Genomic DNA, 16,300 nt, shown 5'->3' with positions numbered 1-16,300 from the left:
TTTTGCATTAAAAAATCAAGTGCTAGGAGTTTTTGCAACTCTTGAAGACCAAGTTGAAGCTCTTCATCACTCATAACTATGTAGCTCAATGGCAAGGACAACAATTCAAGAATTTTCTACTTTGGTTTTTGGATGATGTTGTTGTCTCACTTGTTGATTTTTCTGAGGACTACACCATTTTTGTACACATAACGTACTACTACAAGACAGGGGAGGTAGTCAAAACAATCCACTTCTTCATATTAGATGACAAGGTGCATGACACATTGTTTGTGCAACATTGCTTCATGCCACACCGTGGTTTATTACAACAAGAGGGTGTCACTCTTGAAACGTTGGGTGTGGTCCAATGGTGCAGCCTCGCAATTCAAGGGAGACAAGCCTTTCTCTTTTGTTGCAAGATATGGTGGACTCACATGTATTGGGATGAGCTAGTTCTTCTTTGGATCATGGCATGGCAAGGGTGAGCATGATGTTGCATGGGCAGTTGTGAAAAGAAACTTCATCCATGAGCATCTAAAATTGCATGGAGCTATTTTTCTAAGTGTAGCAGATGTGGTTTCTTATTGCCAAGACAACCTGTCAGAGGGAGCTGCATCATATCTTTCAAAAGAAAGGGAATGTGTCTGTATGTATGTGAACATGGAAGTCAAGTGGAATTGTGCCACTTTGGCAAAATCTTGCTCTCTGCATGCTTTTGGTGGTCACAACCCACATGATCCAACTACCCTTCAAACAAGAAACTTGGCATGATTTTATGATGTCTGCATGCATAAAAGGTGTAATTGCTGCATCAATAAAGTTCACGTGCAGGCTTGGGATTATCATATTCTGTTGCCATTACCTGATGAGGTTTTGGTAGATTCTGAGCCAACAGATGAAGTTTCAACAACAGAGGAAGTTGTTGGCTATGATGGCTTCACATACGAAGGAAATCATGATGTGTTGAGTAGTGATCTATGTGTTGGAAACACTTTTGCTATAAATCCAGATGCTTCAACTAATGCTGAGGATGTGGATTTCTACCTCGTCAAGTGTGTTGCAGCAAACGAGAAGGTGGAGAAGGGGTACATCAATGAATGGAGTAATGTAATTGACACAGGCTCATATGTTGTGCAATGATTTTATTATAAGCAATTGGATGCATTACACCTTCAAGCTAGACCACAAGCAGCCCATCGTCCACCTACTTTCATATCTAGTGCGATGATGTATCAAAATACCTATGGAGCACATCCCAAGGAGAAGGAAAGTATACACAATCACCCAAAAAGCTATGAAGAAATATGTAATAACATTCCCTTCAGCTTTTTGAGTTGTAACGACTGAATTTTCAATATACTTATTACTGCAAATAACACAATTTTATCATAAAGTTGGTTTTAGGTCTCTTGTGTGTATACATGGCTTTGGTGTTTATAACAACCAGTAATTGGGTATGCTAACTAGCATAACTGATTATGCTAACTAGCATAACTGGGTATGCTAACTAGCATACACAATATGCTAGCCAGGATACACACTATGCTAACTAGCATACAAACTATGATAACAAGCGTACATAAAATAACTATCATGTATGCTAACTAGAAAATGGGTATAGTAACTAGGATAACTGGGTATGCTAGACACCATAGCCACTATGCTAACTAGCATACATAGAAAAAATATCATGTATGCTAACAAGCATACACAATAGATATGCTAAATAGAGTGGGTATGCTAACTAAACACAGTATGCTCGCCACCATACCCCCTACGCTAACTAGTATACAAAATTTACTTACTATCATACATAGCATAATTAGCATGTATGTTGAATGGCATACAGAGAAGCACGTCTGCTCACTAGCATAACAGGGTATGCTAACTAGCATACAAAGTATCATTCATGTTGGTTATAACTATCTATACTAGCAACAAACTCGATAAGTCAACTAACTTATTGAGTGTAAAAAGCAACACTCCATATGCTACCATTGCATTCATATAATGTTAGCAAGACCCAAAAAATATGCCAACATAGCACAAGGTATGACCCCAAAAAATACAATAGTACAAAATTTGTAAACATTACTATCTGGAATGAAAGCTAGAATAGCTATGAACATTGAAAAGGCAATCTCATCATGATATTACAACTTTCCATCATAGTAATAATTTAACAAGTATGTGAAGAGACTCCTACTCTTCAAAACGCTTGTGCTGCCTAGGGCGCTTATACTTGTAGTACCCATTGTGCTTGTGCTCCTCGCTTTGTTAAGCCTCCAGTTCCTGCATTGGCCTTTCTAATTCAAATTGTTGTTGCTTCTCTAATTGTTCCCTTTCGAGCCTTTCCCTCTCATGCTTTTCACCTTCTTCATCAGACTCCCTTTGTCTCCAATGGATCTCTACCCTCCACTTGGCCTCATCTCTTTCTCGCAAATCTGCTTCTAACTTGTTGAGGACTACATCAAAAAACTCTTTTGGGCCAGTATCAGACCCTTCTACTGCATAGTCCTCTGATTGCAGCCACAGAAACAGCCAGGGAGCCAAAGTGTCTACCAGAAACTGTTGTCGTTGTTCAACAATGTCTCGTCCACTAACTTGGGAGTAATAAGCCAACTTCCTTCAGGTTCTGGTACACTTTGTACTTACTATCATCAATGATCAGAGTGTTTTTGGGCCCAAAATACATTAAGCCCCTCCAAAACATACTCAAGTTCTTGAAGAAAACGGGCTTATTATGTATCAGCTAAGGCACCTTACCACAATGCTCCGATGCAAAAAAAATTGCCATCCTTGCCCGCTGCAGTTTGAATATTGTACCTACTATTTCATTTACTTTATGTTGCATGCTGGTGCTCGAGATGTACACAAGGAAAAACTAGAGGCATCAATCTAGAAATTGGTGACTGTTTTTGTGACAAAATACATACCACCTATCTTGCATACAATACTTTATCATTTCCCTTGCATATTCAGGGGGAACTTCACCATGCTTTGACTCTACAACTTTAACCATCATGCCATTCAAATCAAGAACCATCTTGGGCACCCATATTGGGTTTAATGGTGGATACCACTCGGAAAAAATAACTTGCCCCGAGGGATGAACAAAATTCAAGTAATCATCAAATTTCCTACGATGTTTAAGGTAGCGGTCCAGGCGCTTCTCAATCTCATTTTTTTCTCTTCTCAGCTATTTGGCCTTAGCGATACACCTTTCTGTTTTTTTTTCAATGCAATGGAAACATTCATATCATGTAAGGCAATTAATTGTAGTTTCTCTTTCCCTGCGACACAATAAAGGTATTGAATGAAGACATCATAAAAGACAATGAAAACTATTGAACTGTTTCACAGAAACATATTTATGCCCACAATTTTCTCCATTATAAATATTCAGAGAGATACACGCCATAAGATGTGCATCTTACTAGCACTGCAAAATTTGGGCACAACAGAGAACAACTTCATCATAGTTTCTTGCAAGCGCATGAGTGAGTGGCTTTCTTTTCACCTTCAATAAGGTCATCTTGGGTGCTCTTTGGGGCAACACAAGCATCCTCTCTAGGCTCTTTTGGATTCTGTTCTAGGCCACCTTTCCTCTTCAACTTCAGTTTGTTTACAAAACACATGAGAGGGTTGTCATCACCGGCGTCTTGCACATTCTTCCTGGCTTTCAATCCTCATAGCTTCCTCTTGCACACTCCTGACTGTTTCCTCTGAAGCACTTATTTCATCAGCTATAATGGGACTAGGTTTGGCATGAGTAATCATGATGAAGTCATCATCATCGTCCGTTTCTTTGTTGTCTACATCACCCGAGAAATTTCCCTTACTGCGATGTCACATTTACCCCTTCATGTATTCTATCCAGCTCATCCAAGTCATCATTACAGGGTTTCTCTTCTTCAATCCTCTGTTTGACATGCTTCTTGTCATGTGGGCTTCCCACATCATCGATTCATGTGTATTCCTTTCAGACATTAATTATCATATCCAAATTTCTAGTAAAAATGCAAAGTTGGATCCCCACTATGCTAACTAGCATACATACTAAGCTAACTAGCAAAGAAAGCATGCTTTCGATCTCACAATATTCCAACAAGCACACAATGTCATGATTAACATAATTGGGTATGTTAACTAGCATAATTGAGTATGCTAGCTAGCATACACACTATGTTAACTAGACATACAGACAATTCTAACAAGCATACAGAGAGTAGCTAGCATGTATGCTAACTAGCATAATTGGGTATGCCAGCTAGCATACCCAGTATGCTAATTAGCATACAGACTATGTTGACTAGCATACATAGCATAATAAGCATGTATGTTGAATGCTATGAATGTTGACTAGCATACATAGTAGAATAGATGCTAACTATCATCCTTGTGTATGCTAACTAGCATACATACTCAGCATACACAATAGCATCTATGCTAGCTAGCATAACTGGGTGTGCTAGCTAGCATACAGAGTACCATGTATACTAACTAGCATAATTGGGTATGTTGGCCACCAGAGCCAATATACTAACTAGCATGTATGCTACATAGCATACACAGTAACATTTAGGCTAACTAGCATAAGTAGGTAAGCTAAATAGCATAAGTGGGTATTCTAATTAAAAACAATATGCTGGCCACCATACCACAATATGCTAACTAAACACAATATGCTAGCCACCATACCACAATATGCTAACTAAACACAATATGATAGCCACCATACCCCTATGCTAGCTAGCATATAGACTCTGCTAACTAGTACATATAGCATAATTAGGATGTATGATGACTAGCATACACAGAAGCATGGACCTACGAACTAGCATAATTGGGTATGCTAACTAGCATACAAAGTACCATGCATGCTAGCTAGCATAACAGGTTTTGTTAATTAACATACACAATACCATGTATGCTAACAAGCATAATGGGGTATGCTAACTAGCATACACAGTACCATGTATGCTTACTATCAAAACTAGGTATGCTAACTAGCATACACAGTAGCATGTATGCTTATTAGCATAGTTGTGTATGATGCTAACTAGCATAATTGGGTATGCTAAGTAGCATACACAGTAGCATGTATGCTTACTTTCATAATTGGGTTTGCTTACTAGAATACACAGTAGCATGTATGCTTACTACCATAACTAGGTATGCTAAGTATCTTGCTAGGTATGCTAACTAGCTAAACTGGGTATGCTAACTAGCATAACTAGATATGCTAGCTAGCATAATTGGGTATGCTAATTAACATACATAGTATGCTAGCCATCATACTCACTATGCTAACTAGCATACAAACTATGCTGGCCACCATGTCCACTGTGCTAACTAGCATACACAATATGCTACCTAGCAATCATAGTATGCTAACTAGCATTCATAGTATGCTAAATTAGCATACCAATATTTTCTTGTTATGCTAGTTTACTGATTAACATGCATCCGTTTATGATTTTCTTACTAAAGATTGGTGTAAACTTGACCATTGTAGTGATTTCTTGCACTTCGAGTGGCAAAACATAGCCAGTATGTTGTTTGATCATCGTCTCGTCGCATACCCCTCCTATCCTTTTCGTAAAAGTGTCCATATCTAAATTACAGAGTGCAATGGGGAAGAAGGATCCTTGTAGCATCTTGCTTGTATGCATGAGTAGTTGTAATTGACGTTCACAGGCACGCACTTTTTCTTTTGGCACCTCCACATTAATCTACAAATCAAATAAAAGAGAAGCATGGTAAGTCCATAGGATAGTTGTGCACATATTCCAAACATAAGGTGCAAGCACAAAAGTCACAAACACTTATATGATGGTAAGTTATGTCAATTTTAGCATCAATGGGGGTGTCCTCACTGTGAGAAAACCCCAAACCATCCAGTGTCTTTTTAAGTGTCTCTATCTTCACTTTGAGCTCTATTTCCCTCTTTACATCCATAATGTGACTCTGTAGTAAACTTTGAAATTCATTGTCAGCATCATGAAGCTTTTGTCTCATAGCAACCACAATTGGGCTAACCCTAGCATTGCCTGCTTCCAAAACCCTCACAGCTTTGAATTGTTGTCTTTCATTGGCGACATGTTGCTTAGCATCCTTCAGTTGTTTTGTGAGATGGTCACTGAAAACCTTAATGTGCTGCAAATCCTCAAGGCCAAAATATGATAGGCTTTTTGCCCCGTGATGAGTGATATGGTGTAATCTTAGTAGCTTTGGAAATATTCATAGCTACTCAGCCCGCATAGTGCTCCTTCATTTTTGAAGACCCCTCCTTAGTGTTTTGACATGAATGATGGGAATTACGCATCTTTCACTTTTTGACATGGGACTCATACTATCCTTTTCTTTGAAGGTCCTACAAATGTTGGACAACAAACTCACAACAACACCCAAGCCCTCAAAGGGCCAAAGCAGCAAAAGGAAGAGGCCAGGCACCACAGAGGGCAAGGAGGATCCACGCAAAAGAGAAAAGTCAGAGGAAGAGAATCCCAAGGAAGTTCCAAAGGAAGATAATCCCAAGTAGGTTTCAAAGAAAGAGAAGAAGGCAAAGAATCCTGTCACCCCAAGAAAGAGCCCCAAAAAAACACAAACACATGCCAAAGAGGAGTAAAAGAAGGAGACAAAAAGGAAAGCCCAAGGAGAAAGAGCTACAGCCCAAGGAGGAAGAGAAACAAAAAAAGACATCCAAAGAGACAGAGCCTGAGGAGGGAAAAAGGAACAAAGAAGACCCAAAAACACCAAGGAAGAGCCCAAGAAGAACATAGGAGGCAAGCACAAGAAAGAGTCCAAGAACTCCCAGAACCCCCAAAAGTATTTTGTAAACCAACATATTATCAAGTATTTTGTAAATAGCAAAGCAACACATATTATCTCCTTGAGAGAATTTTGTAAACATTACATACTCTCAACAATGGTGATGTGAACATTATGCTCAAAGGAGTTTTAACAAATTGTGGGCAGTAATAGACAATGTTTTTGTGAATATTAGTACATGTTTTCAATTAAAAGGAATCCTTCTTGAGTGAAATAAAAATTGCTAACTCCTACATCCTAAATATGGTCATGTCAAAAGAAAATAATGAATATGTGTAGGAATCCCATTATAGATAGATTCCACACCACCTAACACCTTTCTACTTCCTCATAGGATTTACTAATAATGGTAAATCACACTGAATCATCGTAATGTGAGCCTAGATATCCCTCTATAATAAAGCGTACTTAGGAGTCGTTGTCATGGCTAACGCAAGAAACTTAAGTTACCCTTGTGTCTATATGTGTGTGTTTTGAACTAATTATATTACTTTGAAAGAACACATTTACATGCTCAAAAGACATATGACTCTCAACTAAAAATTATGCTAATGTGAAAGCTATGTGGTGCAGGTGCGTGTGCGGTGAGTGTAGAGTGATAGGCTGTGTGTGTAGGTGGATTAGTCACTCCTCAATGAGTGAGACCCCTTATTCTTTTATGTAGAAAGGATAAGGTCAGTGTTTAGTGAATTCAATGGACAGTCGGGGACATTGAACATCCAACCTCGAGGCAAGACACATACCACATTTACCCCAATATACTCACAGGTGAAAGCATATCAACGTGACACGCTTTTTGTGCTAGTTAGCATCATTTTCAAATTAGCACATCTTAAAATAATTGAGCGTCCGGTAAAAATTTTACAGATAATGTCAAAATTTGTCGGAGGTTGTACATTTGGATTCCTTGTTTCAAGAGCTTTCTATTGATATATCATATGTCATCTATCTTGGAGATGTAGTTCATGTTATTGTACTAGTTAGCATATGTCAAAATTGTGCTAGTTAGCATTGTCCGGGACATCAAATTCAGTGACACATTAACATGCTTTTACCCTCCCACTTAAAGATGAATGTGCTGATAAGTAGATCCTACTAGCTAAACTACTAGCATGTATAAGAAATAGGTGAAAGACTCTCTCAGCCTACGCCCACTGGCTCACTCACTCAATCTACATGTAGCCACATTGGCTCTAGTGATACACAAGCATGCAAATCCACACTAGAGCCTGCATGCAAATCTTACAGACAACTCTATATGGTCGAAAAAGCTCTAGAATGCATCATGCTAGTGTCATTCATCGTACATATGACAATCCCTAATGCAAATGCTCCCAATACAGCTGTTAGGTCAGACCTCAACACAAGTAGGTCATACATGATATGCCCAAATGCTGATGAAATCTGTACAACCCTGGCGGAAAGGAATATTTTCCCCAAGGGTTAAAAAAATCACCATATATTTTTAAGTTAAGCTTTGGCACCACCCACTTATAAGAGTACAAACATGTCTAATGCTTGACAAGGTCAAAGATAAGTTTGTTAGGTAAAGATCATCATGAGTCCAAGCCTTATGAGAAGCTCAAATGAGGTAAGTATTGGTTAGAGTCAAAGATTGACTTTAAAATGTACAAGTGTGTGTGTGTGTGTGTGTGTGTGTGTGTGTGTGTGTGTGTGTGTGTGTGTGTGTGTGTGTGTGTGTGCGCACAGGCACACGCATGCCCTTACCCACACTCCATACTCAATGCTTGGTAGTTGGCCCATTGAGGGTGTTCCTTGTGCCTCATCAAGCTAATGAGGGAATCACAATTAAGCCTAATACCAAGCCACCATTTATATTTATTAGCAAAAGTGATAGTTTGGAAGAGTTTAACTCTGTTAAACCGCTTCATGTAGTAATTGTTATTAACCACATGATTAATCTCTTCAAATGCCGCAAATTTTTCAAAATAAAGGTCTATAAGATTTTTTTGATTAAGAAATTCTATACTTTATGAAATTGTGTCAATCAAAAATTTTAGGCAGAAAAAATAGTTTTTTTTTTTTTTAACACAGAAATTGACTCCTTGCAGGCCAACGAGTAAAGAGCAGTAATTAAATTTGGTTTTCCAAACTAGCATTAGTTCATTATTCCACAAGTTTATTTCATGCTAGACAATTACCTGCCATTTCAGTATAACAATTCCTTATGCATTGAAATTTCATTTAACAAAACCAAAACGAGCTAGTTAATCCACACCATGAATCAATAAAGCTAAAAATGTAAGGCTCAAAAGTCATCCTCAAAAAAAATCTTCAACTCATTCTTTCCAAATAGGACTAACCAAATCCAAACACTTATGGTTTTTTCTTTTTTACTTTCTCGGTTGCCTTCTATGTTGCTTTCTATCTCTCTAAACACAAGTTCTGAAGACCTTCTACAAATTCAATTGTTTTTAAGAAAGTCAACTAGCTTGTTCTCAATCTCTCACTAGTATCCACCAAAATAATAATTCTTTTTATTTCTTTGCACGTTTCTATAAAAGTAACGTAAAATTAGCTTAATTAACACTAGATGGGTACTAGGACACTTTTATGTCCTTGAACACATTCGTGTCCTCTTAACTCATCAACTTTCTAGAATTATTGCTTGAGATGCCATGGAGTCTCTAAAGTGTTCGATATCCACAAATCTAGCTTATGACCTTAAAAAAACTTGAAATTTTTTGGGGCTACTTCCACCTTTAGAGTTGGTTTCAGTAACATTTTTAAACCAAACTCAAGCCAAAATACAAATGTTTTTTTTTTTTGTCAATTTTCATGACATTAGCATTAGATCGTCTAAAACACAACTTAGTGACCTCTAAAGTGCTACATAGCTAGCATAGGTAGTTATAAAAGTGTTTTTGTGCTTCTATAAAATGAAATGGCTATGTATTGGAAGCTATGGCCCATTTACGAAAAAATCTCTATGGTGATTTGCTAGTAAAATTCACATTAGGATGAATATTTTGGAAGTGTCTTTGTAATCAAAAAGAATTTTTGAGTGTGTTTATCTAGTTCTAACTAGGTAACTCTTCTTCCTTGAGTTTTTGGGCACCTAATACCCTTTATAGCAAACAACACAAAGGCGGAAATGATTTTTCATCTTATCACAATCGGACTCATTTTGAGTTAATACTATGTTGTCTTCAAATTGCCAAATTTCACTCAATAAACATGGTACATTCAAGATTAAGTCCAAATATAAGTGTACAGTTCCAATTTGGTGCCAACTTAAAACAACTTCTATGTCCTATCAAGTTACCAAACTAGTGTTAAGGAAGAATCTTTACTAACTAGCTATGCTTCAAGAGAGACATCTCTAGCTTAGTAAATAAGTTAATGAGCATAATCATATTACTCACTTACATTTACTAAATCCCCGAAGAAGACAAAGTAGCTATGCTTTGCATGCTCTACCCAACACTTATGACAGTATAAACAGAGTTCTAGAGTAAAAAGATCCCACACCTTTATTGCAACAAGTCATAAATGCAACCCATGAAGAAGAAAAGAAGAAAAGAAAGAAAACTACATCAATGGAGGAGCATATCTTGCATCATCATTTAGGACATGCTCATCATCTAGGTCAAATAACAATAAGAAGAAGTGTTACGAGTGTGGCAAGCCATGACACTTTCCAAGGACTGCTACAACAACAAGTTTTGTAGCAATTGAGGGATCAAATTCATCCACCATCAAAGTGACACAATAGCAATAGCAATAGCAAAGACAAAGGTAGAGTCAATGTAGCAAACGACATGGAGAAGACTAAGACAAGGAAGGTCTTCAGACTACTCATTCAATCTATAGTGGTTCTTTGTTTGAGGGGAGGATACTTAACTTTGTGTGATAGCATATCATGATCAAACCACCTATTGTAGCCTCTGTCACTTTAGTTTATGTGACTACCAGTCTGTGTGACTTCCATTAGCATGTGTGGCTGGTATGAGTCTCTATACAATCTTCCGTAGTTTAGTCCAAGGGGAGGGTTGTTGGGTATATAACCTTTGTCCTATGCCACAACACATTGATGTATACTATCTTTAGTTTAGTATGCAATCCAATCAAGTAACTATATGATAGAATGTGGGCTTAAGTGAGTTGCACAAGAAGCCAAAGGAGTGGCCTTTGGAAGCTACATTAGAAGGTGCACTTTGACGTTTAGAAGATGCCTCTTGGTCCTTAAGAGATGCACCTAACCATTGTACTACCACTTTCACTAGCTTGCTACTCCTATATAAGTAGCCACATCTTGTACACAAACTTGAGTGTTGCTAGTTAGTTTCATAATCAAAATATTTCTATTGGTTTTATACTTTGTGCACTGTACATTTACTATTTTCAAAAAGTTGATATTCAAAATCTTGTTGACACACTCATCAAGGCCAAAGCTACACCGATAGAACACGTGTAATAGCGACCACCATAGAGAATGCCAACACCACTGGTATGTTAGGGTTATCGTAGGGGCCATGGCATCATTAGAGAATAGGAGGTGATAGTGAGCTCCATCGAGTCCAATCATGTTTTGAGAGCCTATTTGTATTCATCAACTTTATGCTCAAGGTCCCTTTTCTTTGTCCTCACTTCTCTTGAATTTCAATTTTCCCCTCATGGTCGATTCTTCTTCAGTCACATCGGAGTACATTTTTTATTCTTTGATCCTATTTCAAGCCCAACGATAAGAAACAAAGCAAATGCCAAAATGTTGCCTAGCATGACAAAATTCCACAAAATAATCAATAAACTTGTAAATAACAATTAAAAATGGTTAAAAAGGCAAAAAAAGTGCTTGCACACGTTTGATATAGCATCAAACAGGACAAAACGGGTCTAAAATGACATAAATTGAAGAATATGCCAAAACGTGGAAAAGGGTGTAAAATGGTGAGAAGCATGAAGACGACAAGGGGAAAACAACTAAACATTCAAGACAATGAGTATGGAGGAAATCGGAGAAAATGGCTACCAGCATTGAAACATGGCAAGTAACATGGACAAACGACCTAATTGGGGAGGGAGGGGTATGCCAGAAACTACAGCAAGGGACATGATCCAACAAAGCTTGTGCTACAATCTAGTCCTACCATCAAGGTGTTGTCACGACTCTCATACCTATTTCATGTCGAACTCTAATACCAAGAGCCTAGAAAATAGAGGGGTGTTTTCACTATGTGAGATCAATTCTGTCTTGTTCCCAAACTAACAAGTGCATTTTTGTAATCTATTAACACTAGTTCGGTACCAAAAAGAACAAATTTCCTTTCACAAATTTAAATAAAATGAAGCATAAAATTTAAGAAAATATCAAGAAATGGTTTTGCAAACTTATAAAATGTTAGCTAAAATATTTATAAAAATTATAATCCCTCACTTTTGTACACAACCTCAATAGCAGCTACACTCATGAGAAACACCAATATAAAACAACAGTTTTGTTGATGGTTCAACAAAACTCGTACCCTAATCTAAGAAAAAGTTGAGCAAGGTGCATACAATAATCCATGGTAGCTACTTATATATATGTTTGACATTTTTGCAACTCTCATGTGACAGAACTTTCTTTGTGACTAAAAATAAATATAGAAAGTAGTGTGGCTCAAATATGCAACATTTGTGAATTCAATTAACGGAAACAATTGGTTCATCGAAATTTTCATTGTTTTATGTTGTTGATGATTATCCAAGTCATAATTGGTGATTGATGTCATATATCAAAAATTGCACATGTTCAAATTTCCATTTTTTATTTCTCAAAGATTAGCTCTAATTAATCAACACTAGTCTTGTCAGTGAGCCACAAAAGTGCTTGGGCTACTAAAGTGACCCATGCCAATTTTTAATAATTTAAGAATAACAGCTGCACATGATAACAAAACTTCACAAAACTCTTTGTGCATGCATTTTAGATGCATAAATAACTTTGTGGAACAAAATCCGGTCTAATTTTTAAAAAAATAAAATTGGTATTTTTTTAACATAAAATTGTTTTTTTTCACCTACTTTGGATGGTTGTCAAAGGTCATCAATTTTTCTCCCAAAACTATAGCAAGTTCGTAGATCTATCATACAAATGCTTATGTATTTTTGAATGAGGTTTGAGCTTGCTTAAACATACTTTGACCTATATTTTAGAGGGAATGGTAAAATTTTGTGCATTTGGACTGATTAGTCCTTAAGGATGGTTACACATTGGAAACTTCTACATCACTAGATTTTTCTTCAACTTGTATTATGTGTTGGGTTTGTTTCCCTATAGCGATTTTTCATTGTGACCTCATATTTGTTTTACAAAAGCCACGAAAGTGGATAATTCTCTGAGAAGAAAATAAATTCCACTTCTAGTTTTGTTTCATTCTCTCATTTACTCGTATACAAATACCTCATATGGACAAAATAGGTAAACGCATACACACACTTTCATTGGTTTTTCATAGCAATGTTTATTTTGCAAAAAATTATGCACCAATAAACTTTTTTAGATGAGCTTAAATTACAAGATGCCTATGAGATTGAAACCTTGAAATATATTTCGTTGATGACTGTTGGTGTGTAAATATATTATAAACCTTAAATTTCGCCCCCCTTAACCTCATCATGTTAATCAAAGAAGCTTTGAAAGACCAAGATTTTCCTTTGTCAACATTTTCAAGATTTGGGTTTTTTTATTACAACAAAAATTTGGTCTAATAGCTGATTTATGAAGCTTGTGTTTTTGTTATTAAAAGTTTTTCCTTATTTATAGACCTTGGAAATCTATGAAAAATCTTATTTTGATGATATGTTATGTTTAATTTGTAAAAAAATTGTTAAAACGACACTAAATTTTTATGATTTTTTCATCTTAAAACTTATCACCATAATCTTAATATGGTATTAATTTTGGTGAGATTAAAAATTGGTTGTGTTCTCCTCATAACTAACCTAAGGCATGAACATGACCTATAAATCTTGTTTTAAGATTCACCGGAATAACTATGACGAGACATACTCTACAACATGGAGCGATGTACAAATAAGGAAACCATCCTAGCTCCAACATAAATAGTTCTTCAAATCCTCCACACTATCATCCAATTTCAAATGATGCTCACACTTTTCCGATGAAAATGGATACATATTGCACAAGGGGAGAGTATGTGTACCAATGTGTGCAAAAAGTTGGCACCACATTCTTGATAAGTCTCATGATAGTCCAAGTGTTAGGCATCTAGGAATAAGAAAGACATGCTCTCATGACGACAATTTTAATGCCAGGATTACATCATGTTAAAGACTATTTGTAATGTCAAAAATGTAAAGCCAAATAACCTCAATGCAAGAGAATTTTGGCATCCCCTAGCAAGTCCAAATGGCAAGTGGGAACATGACTCAAAATGGACGATTGTAGACCAATTGATCAGGATGTGAGTTCATACCTACCACGTCCACGTTTTGCATTTCTCCTTTCACACACACACACACACACACACACACACACACAAAGAGAGAGAGAGAGAGAGAGAGAGAGAGAGAGAGAGAGAGAGATGAAATGAAATGATATAATAACGTCTTCAAAATGCCAAAATGACCTATGAGACCAATCCGTTACAAGAGCTGGTGAATCCAATACCATGTCTGGGTACAGGTACATAAAAGAGATACTATGAATCTCAAAGTGCTAGCGGGAACTGTGTGGGTATATGAGGGTGCCCAAAATAAGAGGGTGATATAGTGGTGGTGAATCTATCCTCATCTACACGCTGGATTGAGCCACTATGGCTCAAATCCTCTGTTGTACTCTTCATCAATGTTGTGAAGCTCCTCTCCTCAGTCGGGACGACTCGATCTCCCTAGCTCCAATGTTCAGTCAATAAAAGTACCGCGGGTGTGAGTATGAGCTAAGCTTTTCAACGGTGGTTGCTCCTCTATCTATCCGGTATTTGATGGAAAGAAATCACTCATTTGTCTTTGGGATTGTCTCTCTCTAGATATCTTCAATAAATTGTCTTTGTCTCTTTGTAGCTCAAGTAGATATAGTCCAAGACATCTCTAGTCCTGATAGCTCATGACTCTGGAGACGTTTCTGGCTCTTTGTGGCATAGGCGGCATATCCTACTCTATGCCACATATCCTACTGGCTGTTAGTATTCCTCTGAACCTGTCAGTCTCAATCTCAACCTAATGTTAGGATGTTCGTATCTAACCAATGGCATGTCGTAACACATGAGAGATGTGTATCCATAAAATTGGGTCAAATCACAAACCCATCATGTGTGAGTTGGAGGAGATGCTCTATTGAAAGCCATCTTTGTGCCCAACGCCCGCATTGGCTCTATTCATCTCCTCCAGAGGCAAGCTCAATGAGGTCTGGACAAATGAGTCTAGTAATCTCCACCCGTGTAAGGGACAGTGATGGTGCATCAAGACATTACCAGAAGGGAGGTAATTTGTCCGTGCTGAATCTATGTATCTAGAACCATGATGACATATGTGCATACCAGCATGATGTGTCCCCTTGTATAGCTAATTGTCTGGAGGACTTAAGGGCCAAATCTGGCATATCTGCCTCTGGTAGTATCCCATAAGCTGTGCATAAAGGAGATTGATCCAGTAAGCCCCTCTCACACAATTAAATAGAATTGCAAGAACCTCTACCAACATGTCTCTAAGCATGTATAAGGTGCTCTGCCACAAGTTCATCGTGATCATATGCCCTCCTGGTCTTCATCCAATCAATGGCCGTCTTTACCATCTCGGGAGTAAAGAAGGAACTCGTAGATGGGCATGGCTCATGAGGATTGGAAAGGGATGTTTGTACTGGGACCGTATATAAGGAAGTTGCATACTTACCCCACACATCAAGGGAATCACAGGGTAAGGTGAGTGCTCATGAAAGAGACGCCATGCCTCTCCCGAATCTCTACTCAAGAACACTTGGTATACATCTAGCTCCATTTGAGCTAGGATTCGATTATAATTTTGGAGAGGTCATTTTCCAAACTTCGGCGCATAGAGCAAGTGAACTGTGTTGTTTCCCAACTATGATTGCTTCTTCCGTCTCACCAAGTGCCTCTAAAGCTATGCTTTCATATCTCAACATTCCTTGTCATACCAACTGTTCTCAGGCATGCTTCCAAGACTGCGTCTTTGATTAGGCTAAGCATGTGGGTATGCCTCTGATGCTGCGATCTCCTTTGCTGAGAGTCCCGGGCTTGGCCGTTGCACATAGGTAACCATACATCTTTTCTGTATATACAGAGTCAATCTCTAGAGTAAATGTATAGTGAGTATGTGTCCTCGGTCATGACACTTCAGTCATACTATACTGAAAGGAGATTGAAAGTGTCCACTGCTACGGGTCCTACTGTGAAATCCTGAACGCAGGTAATAAAGCTCAGTTGTGCCATGACATAGTCCACTGAGATGGCCCATGCCTCTGTGAGAAACAACTAATCTCAACTGCAAAGGTAAATTGTAG

At 37.7% G+C, this 16,300-nt stretch overlaps 1 protein-coding gene across 1 annotated transcript; it reads left to right on the top strand.

The window, feature by feature from the left end:
• Window positions 1–768: 768 nt before the first annotated feature.
• LOC147443304 (uncharacterized) lies at window positions 769–1,122 on the top strand. The gene has a single exon (XM_086529887.1). It carries the CDS (start codon window positions 769–771, stop codon window positions 1,120–1,122), a length of 354 nt encoding a protein of 117 aa, XP_086386013.1.
• Window positions 1,123–16,300: the final 15,178 nt, after the last annotated feature.

The sequence above is a fragment of the Adiantum capillus-veneris genome, chromosome 14 (genome assembly GCF_014529385.1).
Source record: "Adiantum capillus-veneris isolate H3 chromosome 14, ASM1452938v2, whole genome shotgun sequence".
In the NCBI taxonomy this organism is placed as follows: domain Eukaryota; kingdom Viridiplantae; phylum Streptophyta; class Polypodiopsida; order Polypodiales; family Pteridaceae; genus Adiantum; species Adiantum capillus-veneris.
Note: the sequence above shows the minus strand (reverse complement) of the source record. Positions and strands in the feature narration are given on the sequence as shown.

Bases quoted from the DNA above. Each gene is read 5' to 3' on its own strand.
- LOC147443304 (XM_086529887.1), top strand. From the start codon at position 769: ATGCATAAAAGGTGTAATTGCTGCATCAATAAAGTTCACGTGCAGGCT.